Source organism: Borostomias antarcticus (assembly GCF_949987555.1).
Source record: "Borostomias antarcticus genome assembly, chromosome: 23".
Taxonomy (NCBI): Eukaryota; Metazoa; Chordata; class Actinopteri; order Stomiiformes; family Stomiidae; genus Borostomias; species Borostomias antarcticus.
The window spans coordinates 1,978,088-2,001,825 of NC_140256.1; the positions used below are offsets into that span (position 1 = coordinate 1,978,088).

General features: G+C 44.0%; 1 protein-coding gene across 1 annotated transcript in view; it reads left to right on the forward strand.

Moving 5' to 3' along the window:
• Positions 1-23,738, forward strand: part of pebp4 (phosphatidylethanolamine binding protein 4) — a 64,940-nt gene that overhangs the window by 35,573 nt on the left and 5,629 nt on the right. Inside the window, exons 5-6 of the mRNA XM_084456992.1 lie at positions 18,916-18,961; positions 19,210-19,326. Coding sequence (XP_084313118.1) covers positions 18,916-18,961; positions 19,210-19,326 — 163 coding nt within the window. The remainder of the gene's footprint in view (positions 1-18,915; positions 18,962-19,209; positions 19,327-23,738) is intronic.

Here is a 23,738-nt window from a genome sequence, read left to right on the forward strand (position 1 = left end):
TACGCCCAGGGAAACAGATTTCCAAACATATGCAGTGTGTTTTTTAATCCAGTCAAGCACTACAGTTCCCAACAAACACAAATAACCTTACGGTACATCCATATCTTATGACAACGAGGTGGGCGCATAGAAATTGAACAATTTTCCCCTTTGTGTGTGATTTTTTTTTCTCTCTAAAATGGCTTTGCACAGATTCCCAGGTTAACAGTTTGTATGGTTTTTTGAAAACTTTCGTAGAAGTATGTACTTGTATGTATGCATCTATGCTCTAACCTCCATTCTCAACTCAACCTCTGAACTCGTTGAGAAAAAAAAAGTTAATTATAAAATATACTTCAACTACTACAGTCTCATTGTAAGTTCAAAAATTGTTAATTCAGTTTTATTGACCTATAGTGTACCACTCCTCTACTATTAATTTAACTATTTAGTTTGCAGGAAATGCTTCACCCACTGTTTTGTAATGCTAAATTAAACCCAGACATATACCGTCCCTCTCTTGAGCATTTTTGATTTAGGACCGTTTATCTCTTCCCTTGGTGTAAGTCAACAATAGCGCCTAACATAGAAGTCCAGCTGGAGGTGCTTAACATGGAGGGGGGGGGCGGGTCTCATTCCGGCCAGACTGGTGTCGGAGGTGCTCGTAAACGGAGTTCAGCCGGAGGAAGTCATTGCTTCACAAAACCCCCAGCAGCCACACCCTCGATCCACCCACCCATAGTTATCTTATGTGGTGTGTTTGTGTGGGTTTAGAGATTGCGTGCGTGTGTGTGCGTGCGTGTGTGTGTGTGTGTGTGTGTGTGTGTCACGCGCATTCTTGTGTGCATACTCATGAATCTGCTTCATCTGTGGGTGAGGGCCTGTTTATTTCATCTGTGGCTGCTGATGTTAATTTACAGTAAGACGGTTAGATAGATAGATAGATAGATAGATAGATACTGTAGATATAGATGGATAGATAGATAGATACTGTAGATTTAGATAGATAGATACAGATACATAGATACTGTAGATATAGATAGATAGATTCATAGATACTGTAGATATAGATAGATAGATGATAGATACTGTAGATATAGATCGATAGATAGATAAAATAGTGTAGATAGATACAGTAGATAGATAGATAGATAGATAGATATATACTGTACTTTATTGATCCCACGTAGGGGAGAATTGGGTGTCTGTATTGGTTGTACCTCTGTAGTACATCTCTGTTCACGGTCCCCTTTGGTCTCTCTGTTGCAGATATAGTATCATTCTCCCAGGCCCTGGTCTCTCTTTTAGAGATACAGTATCATTCTCCCAGGCCCTGTTCAGCAGCCTGGCCTCGTGGCTTACCAACAAACAGGTTACTGTACTCTGCTGTGCTGTACTATACAGTGTGGGCTGCCACTGCTACTGTTCTCTGCAACCTAAAGGGAGAGTTACATAAGAATCCTCTTCTCAATTGTCAGCTCTCCATCCCCCGTACACACACACACACACACACACACACAGTAGATACTTGTGTTGGTAACCTTTCCCAGCCTCTCGCCATCGCTATAACAACTGACCTCACTGCAGGGCCTGTTCTGGTTGCCGTGGCGAGGTGACTGGGGAGGTTTCGCTGCTGAAGGGAATGAGAGCGAGCGATATTTATCTGGAATATTTATACATTTGGTTTGATATAGAGGCGTTTCGCCTCCGGCTCTCTGATTGGCCCGTCTCGAGATATAGATTCTAGTTTTCGTACGGTGAAGCGGTGTCATCTCGTTTGTGTGTCAGTGTGTTATCTCCGTTTTTTTACCCGGCACATTGTCCTGTATGTGTTACAGTTACTCACCTAGAGAACAAGAACAGCCCTTAAAGCCCCCTCTAATCCAGTCTGTCATAGCAGAGACTAGACTGAAAAAAATTATAAAAAGATTGGACCATCTCCATGCAAATACTGTTTAAAAACCAACAGCTCCACACATAAAGATGCTTCTTTTAATACGTGCCCCTGTCTTCACACCCACGATCATTGTGTATAAATCCTGTTTTTCCTGAAAAGATTTCTACTCGCAGCTACAGACAATGATCCCCCACACAAGCTGTCGTCTTTGTCATCCCCCCCTTAGTCAGTGAAGCAGGATCTTTAAAGCAGTCGTCTGCGTGTGAGCTCGGTTCTCAGGGCACAGGTGGAGACTCGGCGAAGTCTGCCTACCGCTTCTGGTCTAAGCTGGTCAATCTTGATGACAAGGGAGAGCAAGGTGAAAGAAAGGAACGAGGGATGAAGAGATGGAGGGTAATTGAGTGGAGGAGTTACAGGGAGGTTGGGGCAGCCCATTCTGTGAGGGGAACCGCTGTGACGGTTTGGGAAAGACGAGAAGGGCATGCTGATACAAACACCTCACCAACAATTATTTCCACCTGAAATAGCCTTCACCAAATTACATGCTTGCCAGCTCATTAAACACAAAATATAGCCTTCAAAATACTTCATTTGTAAAGGATTTCTAGTATTTCCCAGTCTGCTTATCAACTAGAATGTTTGTATGAGCACAGAAATAATTAGAAAGGGCTGAGAGAGCACAGGTTATATGTGATAGCTTACCACAGGATCCAGAAAATGTAACTCTTCCTAATACATGGTTTATCTGTATTGTTTCTCATGAATCAGATATTATACATGCATACGGACATTAGATAATAGTGGTTGCTTAAACAGCAAATAAAGTTATCTAAGTTGATATCTAAAGCTGGCCTCACTGTATCGAAGAGCCAACGTTCTCTATAAAAAGCGACCTCTTCATCAAGACACGAACCCGGGACTCCAGATCACTACTGCAGGGTATTAACCGCTCGGCTACCAGTCATTACGGTAAACCTGACAGAAGATGTAAGAATCAGCTCAGTGGCCTTGTGGGTACAGTGTCCGTCCTGAGACTGGGAGGTTGGGAGATCGATCCCCGGCCGAGTCACACCAAAGACTATAAAAATGGTACCCATTCAGCATCAAGGGTTGGAATTGGGGGGCTACATCACCAAATGATTCCCGAGCGCGGCACCGCTGCTGCTCACCGCTCCCCCAGGAGGTGGGTCAAATTCGGAGAACAAATTTCACACACTCAGGTGTGTGACGATCATCGGGACTTTAACCTTTAACCTTAAGAATGAACTGAAGGGAAATGGGTCCAAGTATGACCAAATGTAGTTTTCTTTTAATACGTGTATCCGCCCAGTGATTCTGATCCACTCCAAAATTGAATGGGTTCTAAGTTGGCCCATGCTGCACCCCTCCACCAAGTTTAGTGAAAATCGCTCTGGTAGTTTTTGTGTAATCTTGCTAAAGAACGAACAAACAAACAAACAAACAGACGAAATAACAAACACATGCGACTGGCACGGAGGCAACACGTGATCAATCTGAATGTGTAGCTTGCTAAGTTACAAATATAGTATTCTATTGATTGTCACTGTTTTAGTCAAAATTGCTTACTATTGCAATTACAAAATTGCTTGCTATTCTACACACTTATATTCACGCCAGAGGGCTGTTCAAACAGATGAAGGGAATGGGACTTCTCATTTAATAAATGCATGTGTATTTGTAATAAATCTTGCTTTGAAATCTAAGGATGCGAGTTGGAAATGATCAAACCAGTGTCCTCAGTCTCAAACATACTGTATCAGTAAAAGTTAACGAGATACATCTTGTATCACATCACTGTAAATGTTATTTGTTCTGTCATTTCTAAACTTCAGTTATCTCTCATTTTCTCTACTTAGTTTCAATTTCAAGTAGCTCTCACGTCTGTCGCACGATTTAAAATGAGTGAACGGGGAAGGTCAGCTGTAATGGAAGCAGGGACTTCTTAATTGGTGAAGAGGAGACTTGGCCGCAGATAGTGAAGAATGAGTCAACAGATCAGCAGATTGCCTTGGCATTATTGACATCCCAGTCTGTCCATAGCCAGCCAACTGTCCCCCGAGTCCACGGGTTTCACTCACAGGGCTGTTTTAGCGTCTCAGGAACTACTTTTCTTGGCACTCCAAGGATGACACATCCTGGAGGGCAGGTGAAGAGGCATATACAGTATTCTACACTCTTAAATTAAATGAAAGCTTACTCTTATGTTTTCCATGCGCCGTAAGGGGAGAATGAGAATAACTATGTGAAGCAGAATACACATTTTGCTGGGGTTTTGTGCAAGTTTTTCCTGCTATAGGCCTAACAACTGTGGAGTCTGCTGAAGACCTCTGATCTGTACTATTGACCATTATCATAGCCACAAGCTTTCTTTGTTACAGTGTGGTATTTATATGTTATCGCCGGTGAGAACCTGTTTACATTTCAGGGTGCTGTAGTTGACTTCTATCCGCAGCGCAGTCAGATTCCAAAGCACTGTATAGATTTCTTTCAGCTGATGAAATTAAAAAGACAGCAGTGTGTGTGTGGTGTGCCTTCCAGCAACGCGATTTGCCTGCGAGTTCACGATACGGGTTGAGAGGGGAGTTCCTTTGGGGAGGATTAAACATCTCCCTCTCTTCCCTTCTCTCCTCCGCTGCCCTCCATCCTCGCAGAACACAAACAGCTCGCAGGGCTGTTGGGTAAGAGAGTCCACCGTGTTCGCCACTGTGCTGCTGCTCACAGGTAACAATAACCAGGGGTCAGAGGTTAAGAGGGATTGTGGAGATCCTGTGTGTTCCTCTGGCAGTGCTGTTGTGGCGGAATGTGCCGGAGCATAGGAAACAATGCACCCTGCTTTGGCTCGGAGAGAACGTTGGCATCGATAGACTAGGGTGAGGAACCAAAGAAGAAGAAGAAGACCAGATCTCAGCCTCCATAGGGCTCTTTGAATGGGGAGGAGATAATCCATTTAATCTTTTAATCATGCGTACTGTGTATACATAGCGGTTTAGCTGGACCTCTGCCTAAAACCCCTGTCCTTTTTGGAGGTATTATAGACACCCTTTCTGTTAGATCTCCCGTGTGGAGTAATTTCTGTTCGCTCCATCCCTGTTATACCCACTGATCTCCATGAACTGTGTATAGTCCTTCTACCAGACGAGAATCACACCCAGACCCACGTGAAATGGAATGTGGAAATGCCTCACCCTGCCTAACGTGTATTCAGAACAGATAGTGCTTGCCGAACCTACCCTGCACTGTATGCTTTGCACAAAAGTAGGAATTAATGAAGATGCTTGTCGGACCGTAATTACTATTCAAACAATTATGTACTTAGTTTCTTCCAACAAATGCATTCGACATTATTGTTTTTCCTCGGATAGCAAAGCACCATAAAGACTAAAACCTTTCATTCCAGCAAAGGCCGTTTTTGGTCACCGTCAATAAAAGCATAAAAGCATTTATTTCCCACGTTTGTCAAATTAACAGCATACTCCATCTCCCATAGGAACGATGGGGTTTATTAACCTGTCTGTGAAGTGGGACATGTTTCCAGCAGTTACTATAACCTCTGTTCTGTCCCTGCCTCAATTATAATAGAAGAATTAAACACACGCAGCGATTCAAAACAGTAATGCCGCCTCTTAAATCCCTTTGTACCGGCTCTCAGCTGTTAATGACTAAAGACACTGGATCGGGCACGTAGACAGACAACTATCAACTGACGCAACCTCATTTATCAACAGCCGGATGGGACAGAATACAGGATATTTCATGAGCCCAGGCTAGATTGTTGGGTTGTTTGTAATTTGAGAATTAACATTTTATTTGTGCGGTGTTACTCCTCGCCAGTGCAGTATTCACAGATCAACAGGGAGGGAAGCAGAAGAAGAAGAATATCTCATGACCTTTGCATGGCGTCCCGTTGAGCTCAAATTGATTCCGTCTTTAATCCAGAATGACCTATCCCCAAATTGTCCCCCACTCCCCTCCAGACTCTTACAGGATGGGGCTGACCTTGAACTAATTGACCTTGAACTAATTAAGTGTTCAATTACACGCCTGTTGATCCTTTCTAATGACCTAATTATTGAATTAATTGTATGGACTCTGGCCTTAACTGAAGGCCATTCTCTTCCTTGTCCACCTCCCACTCCTCTTCCTCCTCTTCCTCCTCCTCCTCCCCCTCACTCAGGTACAACAGGTCCTGTTTCTAGTACACTCCCTAATCATTTTAGGTCTTCATTTAAATCACAATCATTAATTTAATTGTGAAAAGCTCTCAAACGAGCCTTTCTGCCCACATCAACCCCCATCCCCTCTCCTCCCCCTTCCCTCCCCGTCTCCTCATGTCTAACAGGTTTCATGAAATACAGGTACTTCTTACATGTTTAATACAGGTACTTCTTACATGTTTAATACAGGTACTTCTTACATGTTTAATACAGGTACTTCTTACATGTTCCATGAAATACAGGTACTTCTTACATGTTTAATACAGGTACTTCTTACATGTTTAATACAGGTACTTCTTACATGTTTAATACAGGTACCTCTTACATGTTTCATGAAATACAGGTACTACTTACATGTTTAATACAGGTACCTCTTACATGTTTCATGAAATACAGGTACTTCTTACATGTTTAATACAGGTACTTCTTACATGTTTCATGAAATACAGGTACTTCTTACATGTTTCATGAGATACAGGTACTTCTTACATGTTTAATACAGGTACTTCTTACATGTTTCATGAAATACAGGTACTTCTTACATGTTTCATGAGATACAGGTACTTCTTACATGTTTAATACAGGTACTTCTTACATGTTTAATACAGGTACTTCTTACATGTTTCATGAAATACAGGTACTTCTTACATGTTTCATGAAATACAGGTACTTCTTACATGTTAATACAGGTACTTCTTACATGTTTAATGAAATACAGGTACTTCTTACATGTTTAATACAGGTACTTCTTACATGTTTCATGAAATACAGGTACTTCTTACATGTTTAATGCGAATCCCGAGCACATATGCCATCAATGTTATGCATGTGATTTTTATTTGGATTATTATCTATAGGTCTACTATAGACTCACACTAAAGATGACTATCATCAAGCCCCTGTATTATATTCAGCAGATGAATGTGACCACAGGCCCAGACACATCTGTAGTTGGCCCAGTGCAGTGCAGTCTGTGACCGCGGAGCGCTGTCGGTCTGTGTGCCCCTGGTACGGCGCTGAGAGCACAAGCTGGGATTTTCCACCGCCTCCCCCATCGGTAGGGAGCCCTGTGTGGGGACATGTCGGCTCCTTGTTTGCTTGTTGTGCTGATGAAGCCGGGGGTGGAGCGAGTGGGCAGCCGCGTTCCAGGATTCCCTCCGAATGAGTCAGCCAGCCCCCGGTCGAACCCACTGTTACCTTGGGAACTCAGGCAGGGGGGCTTCCCTCACCATCGCCGCGGTGACGGATCATCAGTGCTACCGTGGCACACTTTGCAACCGTAAGGGGCTTAGAGTGAGACATACAGGTGAGAGTGAATTAGCTTCACTGAATGCTCACTTAGTATCTGCACCACTAGGCCCAATCTGCTGCCATGGAGCAAAGCCGCCGGTCCTACTCGCAGTCCAGTAACCGGCATTTGTGCAGCTAATGTATGCAGTTTAGATTCAACGGATGAGTGTAGTAATGAGTTTTGGTGGTAGTTTCTTAAGTCAGTGGGTTGAGTAATAGGGTGGTACTACTAATGAGAATACCCCGATGTCGTGTGGTCTGACATGTTATCGTGTGTCAGCCGGTGTCGGCGGAGTTCACTTCATAACTGGACTGTTTATGTTCATTACCAAGGCCAAATGGATTTCTTTACCAAAAGCCATTAGTCCAGTGGAGGACTTGCTAAGTGAGTTAATTTGTTGAACTGATGATGCATTGGAGCAGATCTAGCGCGACTCCCACTCTCTCACCTCAGCTCTGCCGGAGACGAAGCCATTCCGCTCCACACGCTTGGCTGAGCACCACCGATGGCTACACGGCCAAATAATCACTTCATATGCACCTTCAGGAGATTTTTATTAGAATGTTTAGTATATATTCCGCATACTGTAGCATGTCACAAGAAATGTACTACTGGAAAATGTGTTATCTCTGCAAAATCGGCCATTTTATTCCTTTATCAAGTGCAGAGTAAACATGTCCCACTAATGATCACCCCTTTGTGTGAATGAGGCAGGAAGCAAGTGTAAACGTTAAGGAGTGGTTTGCAGGTTTATTGTGATGGTAATACATCGAGGTAGGCTACACTTCAACGGGAGTGCACAAGTACAGGTATAAATCCCACAATTGCATGCAGACGTGGTGCACTAACGTTCAAAACAATAACATTTTTTTAAACAATGGCGATTGTTTTAAATTGGCAGATGCGAAACAATTTCTAACACCGCCACTATATCTTGACATTTGTCGCCTCCAATTATAGGCTGACCCAAAAATGACGACTGATTAGCACAACAACTGATCACAGTACATCATCGTTGTTTGTAAGCGGCTGGGTTTGACACAGAATTGAATGGGTTCTTCCTTGTTTGTTTCTTCCTTATTCCTTGTCCACCAAGTTTCACGAAAATCTGTCTAGTTTTTGCGTAATCCTGACGACAAACAGCAGCGAAAACATAACCTGTTCCCTGAGTTTTTGTCCCTGGGTGGGAGTACAGTAATTATCAAACTACTAAAACAAAAAATCCACAACTATCAATATCTGTACCCACAATGCACCTAACCTCTTCTCCACCAGTATGGTGAGCCTATGAGGATCTTAACATAGAACAGACGCCAGACATGCAAGGAAGTTCCTCAAGCTCTGAACTCAGTGGATTTGGAACGTAGAATGGTCCCAGAGTAGAATGGACTATACTTTTACTGACACACAAAGCATAGTTTTTTGTGTGCAAAGCACAGTGAATTGGCAGTGGGCTAAAATGAACTGTGGTTAGCACTCCTAGTGGTGGGTTAGGTGCAGTACATCTTGTGAATCCTAACATGTATAACAAGGATCACACAATCAAGGCAAGGCAAGTTTATTTGTATAGCACATGTCAGCAACAAGGCAATTCAAAGTGCTTTACTTAATTATAATAAACTTTATTAGTGCAAGAAACGCATAAAAGGTCATATAAAACTAAATATAAAAAGGACATTTAAAACAAAATGCAGGAAAAATAAAATACAGGAATAAAAGTTACAGTGCAGTGTATGAATGAATAATTATTAGATTTAATAAAAAAGCAACGGCAAAAAGAAAAGTCTTTGGTCTTGATTTAAAAGAACTGAGAGTTGCAGCAGACCTGCACTTTTATCGAAGTTTGTTCCAGATATGTGGAGCATAAAAACTGAACGCTGCTTCTCCATGTTTTGTTTTAACTCTGGGGACAGAAAGCAGGCCTGTGCCAGACGACCTGAGAGGTCTGGATGGTTCATAACGTAGCAGCAGATCAGAAATATATTTTGGCACCAAACCATTTAGTGCTTTATAAACCAACAGCAGTATTTTAAAGTAAATTCTTTGACTGACAGGAAGCCAGTGTAAAGACCTCAGAACTGGAGTGATGTGATCCACTTTCTTAGTCTTAGTGAGGACTCGAACAGCAGCGTTCTGAACCAGCTGCAGTTGTCTGTAACACCGTTACAGTAGTTGAGTCTACTGAAGATAAACACATGGACAAGTTTTTCCAGATCCTGCTGAGACATAAATCCTTTAATCCTTGATATATTCTTACGGTGATAGTAGGCTGACTTTGTAATTGTCTTAATGTGACTGTTGAAATTCTGGTCTGAGTCCATGACTACACCAAGATTTCTGGCTTCGTTTGTGGTTTTTAGCATCACTGATTGGAGCTGAGCACTGACTTTTAATCGTTCTTCTTTGGCTCCAAAGACAATTACTTTTTTTTGACGACTGATTAGTTCATTTACAGACAGGAATTTAGAGACATGACATCATGGTGTTGTTACGCATTGCTTCCTGGGAAGTGTCTCAATCCAGACTCCGTTCCAGGCAACAAAAACACTGCCTCAAAGGATACTACCTCGCTAGACAGCAAGGCAGCAGGCGGCTGCCTACCTTTTGAGACACAGCCATAGTCTGGGACCGTGGTAACTTTTAAGCAAGATCTTAAAACAATGCTTTTACCACGTAGCTTTACTTCAATCAATCAATCAATCAAAGCTTTATTTGTATAGCGCATTTCATACCCAGAGGCAACACAATGTGCTTTACAGAGAACAAGAATTTGTCTGATATCCTAGTGTTTCTAAATTAGCTTTCTCTCTTTTATATTTTTATACTTTTTATTCTATTTTACACTATCTTTAATTTTTTATTATTTTACTTTGTTTCTTTTAAATCTGTTCTCACTGTGTTTTTATGATTTATGTTTTTATCCATCTCTTTATGGAAAGCACTACAGTATGTGCTACATTAATTTGTATGAATGGTGCTCTATAAATAAAATTACTTTGACAGTGACTGAGTAAAATGGACTATACTTTTACTGGAAAAATGAACTGTGGCTAGCACTCCTAGTGGTGGGCTAATTTAATACCATCAGGTCGTCAGGTGGGGGACAATGAGAGAAGAGACAAGAGAACCCCCAAATGCTCAATGCTCTTGGTAACAAGCCAAGAGACAAATATAGCATAAGGATTTTACTTGTGTACTGTACATGTCTTGATTTAGCTTCTTTTTTTCCCTTTTTTTTTTTTTTTTTAGAAAAATCAAAATACTGCCTTTAAAACTAGGTCCTTCATCCTTGCTGTACAATGGCTTATACAATATTATTAATGGGATTGCTTTGTCATACCTGGAATTTTTGGCACGGCTAGTCTCAAACGTACAAAGTATTGGACGCTTAAACCGTGAGCTTCCCAGTGAGACTCTGAATACTAATTCACAATAACCCTGCAATGAATGAGCTGGATAGGGAGGCAGGGATTAGGAGGCAGTCATGGGCTCGGCTTGAGTGGGATAGGGGGAGGGGTGGCGGTACAAGTCCAGCCTCAGAAATAGAGCTGTGAACACCATCTGTCATGCTTTCTCTCCCCGTCTGTTAGCCTGCCTGCATGGAAAACGCAGAATGATGCTCTCATAACTGCATTAGAAGGATGTGGGTACTGGTTGTCGTAGGTGTGGGTTTGCAGGGTGCACGAGTGAGGGGGAGGAGGCCGCTGGATGCAGGGAGGTGCACGAGTGAGGGGGAGGAGGCTGCAGGGAGGTGCATGAGTAACTCTTGCTGACAAAGGGAAGCACTCACCCACACAAGGAGAAAGGTGGCTGGGCAAGTGGGTATTCCTGATACCCCTCTATCGTCCACCCACCCCGCCTCCCACCTTACTGTCTGTGTCCTGACAGAGCTTTTCTGATACCCTCTCACTGTAATAAACACACACAACGGCTCTAGCAGGGCTTCAGACTGTTAAGCATTTTGCTGTACATGGTACCTGTATCTTATACATATGATAAATAAACATAATTGAATCCAGACTGTCTCTTTTAAATGAGGCGTTATATACATGCGTAATCCAATCCAGCATGTTTTTGAACAGACAAGCTACTGGAACATTTAGCAAACACTGTCGTTCGTGGAGATTCCTACTCGATAAACAATCAGGCGCTTTTTGATCAAGTGCATCAATCTGTCATAAGTTGATTTAAAAGTTGTTTTGTCATATTTTAAAAGAAACTGCTGACCCCAAACAGCATGGTGGTACTGTAGCATGCACGCTAGCCTCCACTGTTATGCTTCTTTTAGCCTGTGAGCCAGTAGGTTTGGTCGTTGCCATCTGACGGGAATAATGACAGTGATTTTTGGCAAGGTACTGTATACAGTACATCCCTAGAGTTAGAAAATATGTGATAGCATTCACCAGTGGTAGCTTTATGTGTGCTGCCATGCATTTTATTATACCACCCTAAAATAAACATTTCTGAAAAGTGGTCAGTCTGTTGTTTATTTTATAAAGATGAATAAAAACCATAAGACACATATAATCACATGGTACATGGACTGCACTTGTATAGCGCTTTACAATGAAGGCCTCTCATTCACCCATTCACACATACTGTACATGCACACCAATGGTAGCAGCTGCCATGCGAGGAGTTAGCCTGCTTGTTGGGAGCAATTTAGGGTTCAATATCTTGCCCAAGGATTCACTATATAGGGCGTCAGCCATTTTGTTTGTAGTGTCCGAATTCTCCACGGAATTTTCGTTCCCTATATAGTCCACTATTTATTACCCACAATTCACCTTGATTTGCAGGGAACAGTGCATGTACCCTACATTTTCTCCGTTCCCTAGGTAGTTCACTACATGGTGAACCCCATATAGGGAATAGGGAGTGAGGGAACGAGGGAGCGATTCCGAACACAGCTAATAATTCTGCTGCTCTGACTGCCTTCCCTCACAGCCATAACAAGAATTGTTGTTGCAACATTTCTGAAAGTAACTTTATCACCTTTCACTCTTTGGACCAAGTTCATTCACCAATCAATGTAGCAGAGTCTACTACTACATTTTTCTGCAAGGTTGTGGCCAAAGTAGCTTTATTTGACTTATTCAGCGATCCATCTGGCGTGGACAGGGCACAGGGCAGTGGTCCGAGGGGATGAGAAAGGATATCTTCCATATGTAGACTGTGCCCTTGGGCCATCGCTATGATACAGTATGTCCAAACAAAGTCCTGTGTGCTTTCAAGATGGCCGCCCTCCCACTTGATTTCACTTCTCTCGTCTTACACATATCACTGAATGTTTTCAGCTTGTTGGTTTTATTGGGTCATGGAATTTCTTTGCTGGTGGGTCTGCATCTAGTTGTTCTTGAAGTTTTGCATAGCATTGCTCACCAATCTCATAGGCTCTCATCAGGTCGGAGCCAATGTCCTTGGGGATAGATAGAATAGAATGAGAGATAGATAGATAGAATAGAAGAACAACAGAATAGAATACAAAGTTTATTCGCCATGTGTAACAAGTACAGCTACATTGGAATTCTTGTCATCGCTTGTCCTTACAGTATCTTATCAGTACTAATCAGTTCCTCATTCCAGTCCTGGGTACGCAGCTAGACATTTAAAGGTTCATGTCATGATCTACAGTGTCGAAAGCTGCGCTCAGGTCCAGAAGGACAAGGACAGAGAGCTTTTTCACATCAGTGTTGATTCTGAAGTCATTTACAACCTTGACCAGTGCTGTGTCTGTGCTATGATGAGGGCGAAAACCAGACTGAAACATGTCAAGGATACAATTGTCATCAAGGAAGTCATTTAACTGTTTGATTTTTTTTTTTCTTTCTAGAAGTTTACCTAAATATGGCAGGTTGGAAATCTGTCTAAAATGATTGAGTAGTGAGGAGTCTTCAGGAGGGGTTTTACCAGGGCAGTTTTAAGAGCCGATGGGAAGGGATGCCCATAAGTATACCTGGCACCAGAATACCTTAGGTCGAAGGTCAATGATCGATTTTGTTATCGTATCATCTGAGGCCGCCTGTCTTGGACACTCGGGTAAAGAGAGGGGCAGAGCTGTCCACTGATCACCATCTGGTGGTGAGCTGGGTTAGATGGCGGGGGAAGCTTCTGGACAGACCTGGAAAACCCAAAAGTGTAGTGAGGGTGAACTGGGAACGTCTGGAGGAAGAGCCTGTCCGGAGAGAATTCAACTGCCACCTCCGGCGGAGCTTCTCAGGCCTCCCTGTGGAGGTTGGGGACATCGAGCAGGAATGGTCGGTGTTCAAAGCTTCCATCACTAAAGCTGCGGCTGGGAGCTGTGGCCTGAGGGCCATAGGTACCTCAAGGGGCGGTAACCCTCGAACACAGTGGTGGACATCGGTGGTCAGGGAAGCCGTCCGACTGAAGAAGGAGGCCTTCTGGGATATGTTAGCCCGGGAGACCCCAGAAGCAGTTGCAGGGTAACGACGGGCCCGGCGGGCTGTGACTGAGGCAAAGCAGCGGGTGTGGGAGGAGTTCAGAGAAACCATGGAGAAGGACTTTCGGTCGGCACCAAGATATTTCTGGAAGACCATCCGACACCTCAGGAAGGGAAAGCGGGGGACCATCCAAGCTGTGTACAGCAAGGTTGGGACACAACTGACCCCAACTGAGGAGGTCGTCGAGCTTGGAAGGAGCACTTTGAGGAACTCCTGAACCTGACAAATCCACCTACGATTGAGGCAGAGCCGGAAGATGAAGGGGGGTCATCGTCAATTTCCCTGGAGGAGGTCACTGAGGTCGTCAAACATCTCCACAGTGGCAAAGCCCCAGCTGCCTTCTGCTCCTTTCCAGCACTTTCTACGGAATCATAGCCTACATTCTAGCCAACGTTGATTCTACCATTATCAAAAACATCCTTAACGCCAACTAAATTAGTAATATTATAGGGCCTAGCCTACTATAAATTAATAGCCATCAGCTAAAATTATGGCAAATGAATTAGTACTTGCACTGGCTTTCGTGTTTTGGGGGGGGGGAGAAGGAGGGTGTCCCTGTACACCCTCCTTTGACGATAGATAGATAGATAGATAGATAGATAGATAGATAGATAGATAGATATGTTGGAGAGATTACAGTGTCGGGCTGCCCAGCATAATGCAGCATGTGCAGCCAACATAATTATTCCATTCAACGGTGGCCCAAATTTAGGGTTCTGGCTGACGGACTATTTTGGCCCTGAGCTGTTGAGAAACTGTTGCCCTCCACAGGATTACTCATGAAGACAAATTGGCTGTTACTCTGATACACACACACAATCAGTGTTTTTTTGGTTGCATTGTCAGTGATGTGTTAGTTGTGATCTTGGCTTAATTCTAAGGGATTAAGCCTGCATACAGTAGAATAGCAATTGGTTATTACACAAGTAGAAGGGATCAGGGGCTATGGGTCACCCCCCATACCATTCCATCATTCCACTTGTGTTATAACCTATACCATTTTAATACCATGTAACTACAGTGCAATGTTACTCCAGGTATGTATGTTATTACATAGTAACTAATTAATGTACAGTACACAGTCTACTGTAAGATACAGTATGTTTCTATCTAAGATATTTCTATCTTTGTGAGTTTGATAATGTAATCATTTCTTGTCCCAAACTGCACAACAAGATACAATATATTGCTGTATATGCAGGACAATGTATCTAATATATTGCATTTTCTTTTCTTACCTTGAGCCAAAAGTAGATCTTATGATGGCATTGATCAAAGATTAGCGGCATCAATGCTCAATTATTATTACTACCATTTATTATAGCATTTCTTATTTGTATTTATTTGTATAATGAGTACAATGTTATCTCTGTTTTGTTGTTTGTTATTTAATTAGTCATATGCTTTGGGAATATTTAAGTATTTCCTGCCATTAAAGCTTATTGTATTGAATTGAATAGCAACCCTTACTTCCTCTGAAATTCAAAAATATTCACTTTTGCTGTTGGATGATGTGAACTACCCTAAAGCTCCATGGGACAGTGTTGTGAAAAGCTCATTGGAAAGGTACCCTGTTATTACACTTATTATAAAAAGAAATCAATTATCGCTCTGGGATCTCACAGCAGCGCTATATCCACTCCCCCACTTGACTTGCAAATAATTAACACAGCCAGTTCCTGTCCGTCAACCGGTGACCAAGCCTTTTCACACTCCGGGCCACGCCCCCACAGCGGGTGTCCCTGGGGGGGGGCGAGCGCCATGTGAGAATGTCCTGCAGATGGGTGTGATCATGTCCCTGCTGAATATCCCAGTCTAGGTATGACCTCACCACACGCCGGCCCAACTCTTTCTGCTTTGGCACCAAAAGTTCGGCATATTTAAAAAGCGTAGCATTGCATGTTTGTGAATAGCAGCTTCACTCACCCAACAACATGCATGTTGCGGGTGGATTTGTACCCATTTAAAGTATTTTCAAGTTGTGAAACTTGGGTGTCAAACTTAGCGAGCTACTATATGGTTCAAATATCGATTTTTGCTATTTTTAAATGTTATTGTGAATTGAAAGGGCATCTAGTTCTAGGGAGAGGGAGAACAGAGCATGAAGTAGAAATGGGAAAATATGAGCTCTGTTGACTACCTGTTGCTATGGCGATGAGTTTGGATCCAGCAGGCTTTGGAACTCTTTGGCGATTCTAAATAAAGCTTCTCTCACTGATCAGGGCTCCAAGTAATGTTTGATTCTCATCCACAGAAGCAGTATCTTATGTATCTGTGAGCACCACTCCTGCCTATGTGCTATCTGGTTTTTGTAATGTCATTTATGAGTCATTTTTTGTTGTTATCTTTCACCATGATCTCACTATACGTCTGTATAAATGCATAGATCATTTGGTCAGTGGTATCATTTTAAACAAACTGAAACATACTGTAAAAAATATGATTTAGACATAGACTGTACTCGCATCACATCGACCAACATCACATCGGCATCATGCTAAGCAGGCAACTGGGCCTGTACAGAATGTTTTGATGAAATGATCAAAGTTAGCAAATGCACTACAGCAGGAAATGAGTGCATGATAGATGGTACTGTAGATAAAGCAGCTAATGATGTGCATAGACAGACAAAGCAAACCATTAATCATCATTTGAGGCCTATAGACCAACAACCATGTCTGTTTGGACTTTTTGGGGAGAGCTTGATCAGTAATAATACAGTACAGACCATCCTAATAATATTTATTGTGAATGATATACATCACTTGCAAGTATACAATGTCTTTTATACAACGGTATAGATCCGGTCCATTGTCTCTATCGGTCAGTTTGCATTCCAGCCGTGCCGATAACCACGATATCCCTACGCTAACATGGAATGATCTTTTAATATCAATCCACCTCTTATTAGTAGCCGTGGCAGCGTTCAGATCAATGTTTACAAAGATCTGCTGTAGCATTGTCGTTGCCTGGCAACGTTCCCTTTTCAGCAGAAGTATCCGCAAAATGATTAACAAAGAGTTCCATTAAAAATACATGTATTTAAAGTTCCGCTGCGTGTCGTGCCTAACCGCTCCCGCTAGCCGTGGCGATATCCGTTACATCCCACGGCTTCTCGTTCCATAATGCTTTACTATGTTATGATATTCATTTAACCCTCTTCTGATGTAAAAGTCAGGAGACACTGAGATTACAAAACAGTAACACCTGTAAATGTAATGTAAACAAGGTTATTCGTCTGTAGGCTTTGTTTAATTCTCTGTTTCCATTGCTTATGAACCCAATACTCATATGTATGCATACATCATCAAATGATTCCCGAGCGCGGCACCGCTGCTGCTCACCGCTCCCCCCAGGGGATGATGGGTCAAATGCGGAGAACAACACTCAGGTGTGTGACAATCATTGGGACTTTAACCTTTAACCTTGACAGTATTGCGAGGCCACTGCCACAGAGCCCAGGTCAAACCCATGGGTCTTCCCACCCAATGAACATCACTAGTTCACAGGCTAGTGATCTGCAGTTAACGGGGTCAGGTGCCACCCCCTGATTGGTCCTGAGCCAGCCAATGACTGGACCTCTCAGGCCATCTGGCACAGGCCTGCTTTCTGTCCCCAGAGTTCAAACAAAACATGGAGAAGCAGCGTTCAGTTTTTACGCTCCACATATCTGGAACAAACTTCCAGAAAACCGCAGGTCTGCTGCAACTCTCAGTTCTTTTAAATCAAGACCGAAGACTTTTCTTTTTGCCGTTGCTTTTTATTAAATCAAATAATTATTCATTCATACACTGCACGGTAACTTTTATTCCTGTGTTTTGTTTTTCCTGCATTTTGTTTTAAATGTCCTTTTTTGCATTTCGTCTTATATGACCTTTTATGTGTTACACGTTGTCTTGATGCTTTTAATGACTCATGTGAAGCACTTTGAATTGCCTTGTTGTTGAAATGTGCTACACAAATAAACTAGCCTTGCCTTGTCTTGGAGTATGCAGTCAGCACCTGGTGAAGCAGCATGGCTGCCTGCCGGGATCTCTGACGCTTTGTCAGTTGTACAATAACCTTATGATAAGAAAACATAAAACATCGACCTAAGTGGGAGTAGATTAGATAACTGCTTTGCAGTCCTCCAGAGTTGATACAGTCTTTCAACTACTGGTGATTGATGAGCCCTTTGGAGCTATTGTTGTTCATGTAACACACTGACTGTGGTAGCCTACAGTGTGGTGTATTGTAATTTTGAAAAATGGTTTGCAAATAGGAAAAAACAACTTCTTCCAGTGTTTGAGAGGAGTGTGTGGTACTGTAGTGTAGAGGATATCCCTGCATGCTATACCGTTGGTATCCTGTAGGGGGAGCCTGTGTGTGGAGAACCGGTCACAGAAAAGAATAGTTCTGACACAATTTGAGATAGTAAGATGGGGACTTCCACTCTTGCCTCAAGTGGGTTTTGGGCACTTTCACAAACAACATATTTGGGTCTCTTCCTCCCACACAAACATGCAACCTTACTACAGTAAGCAATCAGGTCTATTAAACAAACATTCCAGGAGGCTATTTGCAGTGATGTGCGCGACAGTGTGGTTTCTGGGGATCAGGGAGTTTAACCTGACAAATATAGGACATGCTCATGAAAAAAACACGCCCTTCTCCTACCAGTCTACATCATGCCCCTGTTTCTAGGCAACAGGAAGTTAATATACAATTAATAATATGGGAATGTGCTATCCTGAAGTCCAATCACAAGACTTAATTTCCCTGGGAGTTGCCGTTGTCTCTAGATATTAAACATTCCAGATCCTTAACGTAGTGAGCGTTGACACGTTTAAGCCGAGCTGTAGCCGGAGATGGGAGCTGGGTGAACAGCGGGGTCTTAAGTCCAGCTTCCTCTAAGCCAGGGTTTTCAAACCTCCGGTGAGGAACGATGGGCTTCTTACAATCACTCCCCTGGCCTTGCCCCTCACGCTCTGCAATCCTCCTGTATTACACACCTACTGTAATGTAGTGATTGATCCCCCAAGGAGCTGACCTGGTGTTTTTCTCACCTAACAGGGCAGCAGCCTCAGGAGTGGGGACTTAAAAGGCACAACCCTGTCTGGTAAGTACTTGTAATACCCGCTGATGGTCCAGCCATGCCGATGTTATTGTCTTGCTATGCTGCCCGGGGACAGCAGGTGAAAATTAGCCGACTGGCTAAATCTGGCATGGAAATATGTCCCTGTAAAAAAAAAAAATACAACTTACACTTCAGTTTTATGATGAACACAGTTTTTTTTTATTTTATACGAAGTGATGCCTTCTCTCTCTCTCTCTCTCTCTCTCTCTCTCTCTCTCTCTCTCTCTCAGAATATTCCCGCCCAACTCCTCCACAAAAGTCTGGTCTACATCGTTACCAGTTTATGGTATATGTGCAGCCGGCAGACAAAGTCCTCACCCTCACAAAAGAGGAGAGAAGCACTCTGGGTGAGAGAGAGCTACTTTACATTCACACCTCAGCGTCACACGCCATCAGTAATGTAGCCTACCACTCACTGTAATATCACAAAAACATTGTGATAAAACGGAATACTGAAGCTGTTATGTAACCTTCCAATGTGTTTATTTTTCTAAACCTGTTTATTTTTACACTTAAAGTGACTCTTCCAATCCAAAAATACAACCAGAACAAACCTAAAGTCTCGATATTTTTTTTCCAAATGATTCTCTGCTCCTCCACTGCAATAGACTGTCTGCTAGCATGGTAAAACAGGCTCCACAAATAATTGTGAGTGCTTAATAAAAGCATTCCGGGCCAGTTTCCTAAGACCATTTTCGCAAAGTGCTTGAACTTAATCAGGAAAATGCTAACGAGGTTAGTGAGTCCGTGTGATGCAGAGCAGGGTCTGAAGGAGCCAGGTGCTCTGGGGCTCCCACACACACCTGCAAGGGCCCCTGTCCGACCACCTCTTTCATCTCCCCTAGAGCTGCTCACTTTATATGGAACAATGTAAAGTATTGCTACCTTTTCAGATGAACCATTTTTCCTCAGCAGTATTATTATGGGGTTATTTTATCATTCGTTTGTCAAAAAAAAAAGGCGTTGCGATTTTGCGGCTTTATTTCTGTCGGTTTTTCTGCCTTTCTTTCACCCTAGAACCTTCTGGAGGGAGCGAGTGCCCTTGGAGGCACCTCACAGGGGTGTGTTGGCCTGTCCGCTCGCTTCAGGGGTGCAGCCGGTGATTGGAGGAGAGATCGGGGTGGTTTGAGATTTGGGCGGATTGCGGCCCTGAAGTCCTGGCAGTCTCCGCTGTTTGAAGTCTTGACGGCTTCGTCAGCAAACAATCCCAGCGCATTAGACTGACGATTGTTTGATGTTGAACCGCTGGAAGGAAATGTCAAAATAGATGCACTTTTGAGTGATTTATTTATCTAACTTATATTTTGGGAGGTTGAATTGAAAATGGTGTCTTTTTTCTATCAAGGTACTGTATTCACCATGTCAAAAGTAGTTTAGGTACAGTGTAGAAATGATGGTGGTATTAATATTACCCCACAAGGCTTTTTACTGTAGAGTATTTTAGTATTTGTTGTGGGAGAACAGAGAATGTGTCAGAGAGAACAGAACCTAAGATACATCATAAATTGACATTATATCTGTAACTTTGTGAAGCAGCTCCCATTTACAGTACTGTTGCAAGCCACATGTATGATGCGTGTTTACATCTACAGTACTGTTACAAGCACCATGTATGACGCGTCTTTATATCTCACTTCCTTCTTGTCATGTTTATTGCGAGCCACCAGGTTGCACATTGGGCCATATCGTTCCAGTTCTAAAAAAACGTTATCTTGTGGAAATCTTGCTGCAGTCAAGGTTTGGTGACTAACTGTATTTTCTTGGCTACACAAGAACGTTCAAGCTGTTAAGCCATCCTCTTAATTTCGGAGATATTTTCCATGACGTTGCCGTAAGATTCACTACATTGACTTTTTTTTTTTTTACGCTTCTAACCGTATCTTGGCAGTGGTACAGTCGTAGCTCCCTCTCCATTGACCATACGATATCCCATGATTCAATTGAGGTCAGTGATGAGACTGGATACACCCTTCATTAATTACCCGTATGATTGTAACTCCCTCTGAAACACATCCTCTCAGTAACACTCTGCTCTCCCTCCAAAGGAAATTAAATTAAGATATCAAAGCTCCACTCTGATAATCAAATATGGCAGTTGATGGACTGTACAGGAAAAACTGGTGGATGTTGTGGGGAGGACAATAGTGGCACATTGTGTGATGCGCTGTCATAATTAGTCTGCAGCGTTGTATCTCTGCGCGTTGAACCTGATAGATGTTTATCCGCCAGTGCGTTCTCATAGCGCACCTACGGTATTAACCAAGCATTAGCACAGCCTTGAAGCTGCTACTCCTCCCAGACACGAGACCAGGGGGAATCCCATGTCTCCCCACCTCCCCCGATAAGTATGTTCCCTGATTAGCGTCCTCTCCCTGTGTGGTATGACACAGAGAGCATTTCTCAGAGCCCATGACAGTAATTGATGTGATTTGCGGAGGGAAGGCATTCAGCCGTGGGTGGGAGACTCCTAATGATCATTTTCCACTTCCAGTCGCTCAATCCTTGACTCGATTTCAGCTCGATTCTGTTGTTGTTGTCTTTTCATGTATGACCATCACTTAAGTAATAAGGGGCCGCGTAACGCCAGGTAGGACGGAGCCACCGTGGGGGTCAGGGGTCGGCGGGGGTGGCCTGCTGCGTTTAGGTGGTGAAATGTGGGTCAGGAGATGGACGGAGACAGCTGGCGGTTACACAAGTGGTCGAGAGGGCGGGGGGGGGGGGGCGCGCTCCTGGCACCGGGGCACGTTGATGGGGAATCCCCCGTCTCCCTGGCCCTTGTCTGAGCATGCCCCCCCCCACCCCGTGCCAGGGCTCCCACCAAGCACTGGGCAAGGGCAGGCGTGGGCACACAGGGCCTGGTGACACTTTTCAGCCAGTTGGCAGAGCGTCGGCTTGGCGTGCCGCTGCTCCCTGCCACGGAGACCGTCTGTCGGTTTAGAGGTGACGGTGTGTCAATTCCGGGGGTAACTAGGGGTCAGTCGATGGGGTGCGCTGGGTTTATCAACAGGAACGGCGCTGTTTTCATGGACCTTTTTCTTTCTTTTTTTTATTACATCACGTTATGGTTCAACCCCACGTATTTTCACCTTTGTTAGAGAATATTTTCACCCATTCATGGGAAAATATTCAGAGAATATTTTCACCCAGATTGTCTGTGATATAATGGGCCGTGTGAGATTCGGGCGTCTGTGTTGTGTGCGTGCGGTGATCCGGAGGGGTTGTGGGGAACGGAGGGGATCTTCGGTCCTCCTCAGAGCCCAGCTAGCTGCCGGGTGGCGCGCGGTCCTCATCCTGGCTCCCAGCACTCATACTGCCAGCTCAGCACACTCCACAGTAATTGAAGCCATTTGCAATGTTGCAGTGTTGTAATGGGCAGATCTGTGTCTCCCACCCACCCACAGCCTCTGCCATTAATCAGAGCTCTGGCCCGGGAGAGTCAGGGGCTCGAGCTGCTCTAGGCCGCGGATCCGCCGCCAACAACCGCCCGTCTCTACCTAGAGCGAACACGGAGTCAGTAAGGGTGTAAAAGATGGCGTCTAGCAGCAGAGTAGCTGGCTGGGTTGAGCAGCAGGAGGCTACGTAGATCACAATTAGCTTTAGTCTGGAAGTTACTGTGTTTATCTTTATATCCCTGTCAGGCTTCTGGTCCTGGATGCTAGTCTGTCTGCGCTGTAATGCAGAGGGCATCTGGGATTGGAGGGTTCACGACGCACGCTGGGAGGTTAAACAGGGTCACACCCACACTTTCTCCTCAGTGTGCCAGCTCATACCAAGTCATACCAGCTGCAACGGCCTTGTTCACCCTGCCTCACAAGGGGCGTGGGGGGTGGGGGGGCGGCGGGGGGGGGGCGGGGGGCGTGGCAGGGAGGGGGAGGGAGGGGGGGGGGGGGGGAAGACAGGGCAGCGTCGCCCCCAGGTCCTATCAGTGCTTTCCATGGTCAGCCAGATTGGGGGGGGGGGGGGTGGAAACATGTCGCTGCCCTCGAATGAGCAGAAACAGACGCCGGACTATTTAAGGGTGGTGTGTAAATCTGGGCGTTCGCCGGATGCCGCCCTGCCTCGATGACAACACCAGCAATTGTCATTTGTAGGTGTTTTTTTTTTGGTCTGTGTCTAATTATAGAATGTTGCCGATCTGGACGCTGGACTGAGACGTACTGAACGCATCGCAATCCCTACCTTAGATTGATCCTCTAAGTTAAGATTTTTATACCAAAAGTCATTCGTACTGTTATATTCTCCATATATTATATATATATAATATGTGGATATATATATATATATATAATATGTGGAGAATATAACAGTACAAATATATATATATATATATATACATAGATAAATATTGCACTCTAGGAAGCTCCTCTCTTTACATTAAACATAAGAAAGTGTGATTTGCCTCAAAGTAGAGGCAACGTTCAAGTTACTTCATTCACCGAGTTAAATCTACTAACTCTATTTACTCTGAAGTTAGTTCCTCTCAGGTGAACTGACCGTGTGTCGGTCCTGTGGGGGGGGGGGGGCCTTACTCAGGTGTAGGGGGGGGAGGGGCTTACTCAGGTGAGGGGGGGGGGGAGGGACCTCGCTCAGGTGAGGGAGGGGGGGCAGGCGATGGTGGGGACCTGCAGAGGCGTCACATTAACTCCACCGGTGCCCCAGGCCAGAGGGGCCACCGGGGGGCCGCGCCACTTCATAAGACCAGGTCACTAACATCCCTCAACCAGCTGAGCTCAGAACCTGCCGTCACCCCCACGGCGAC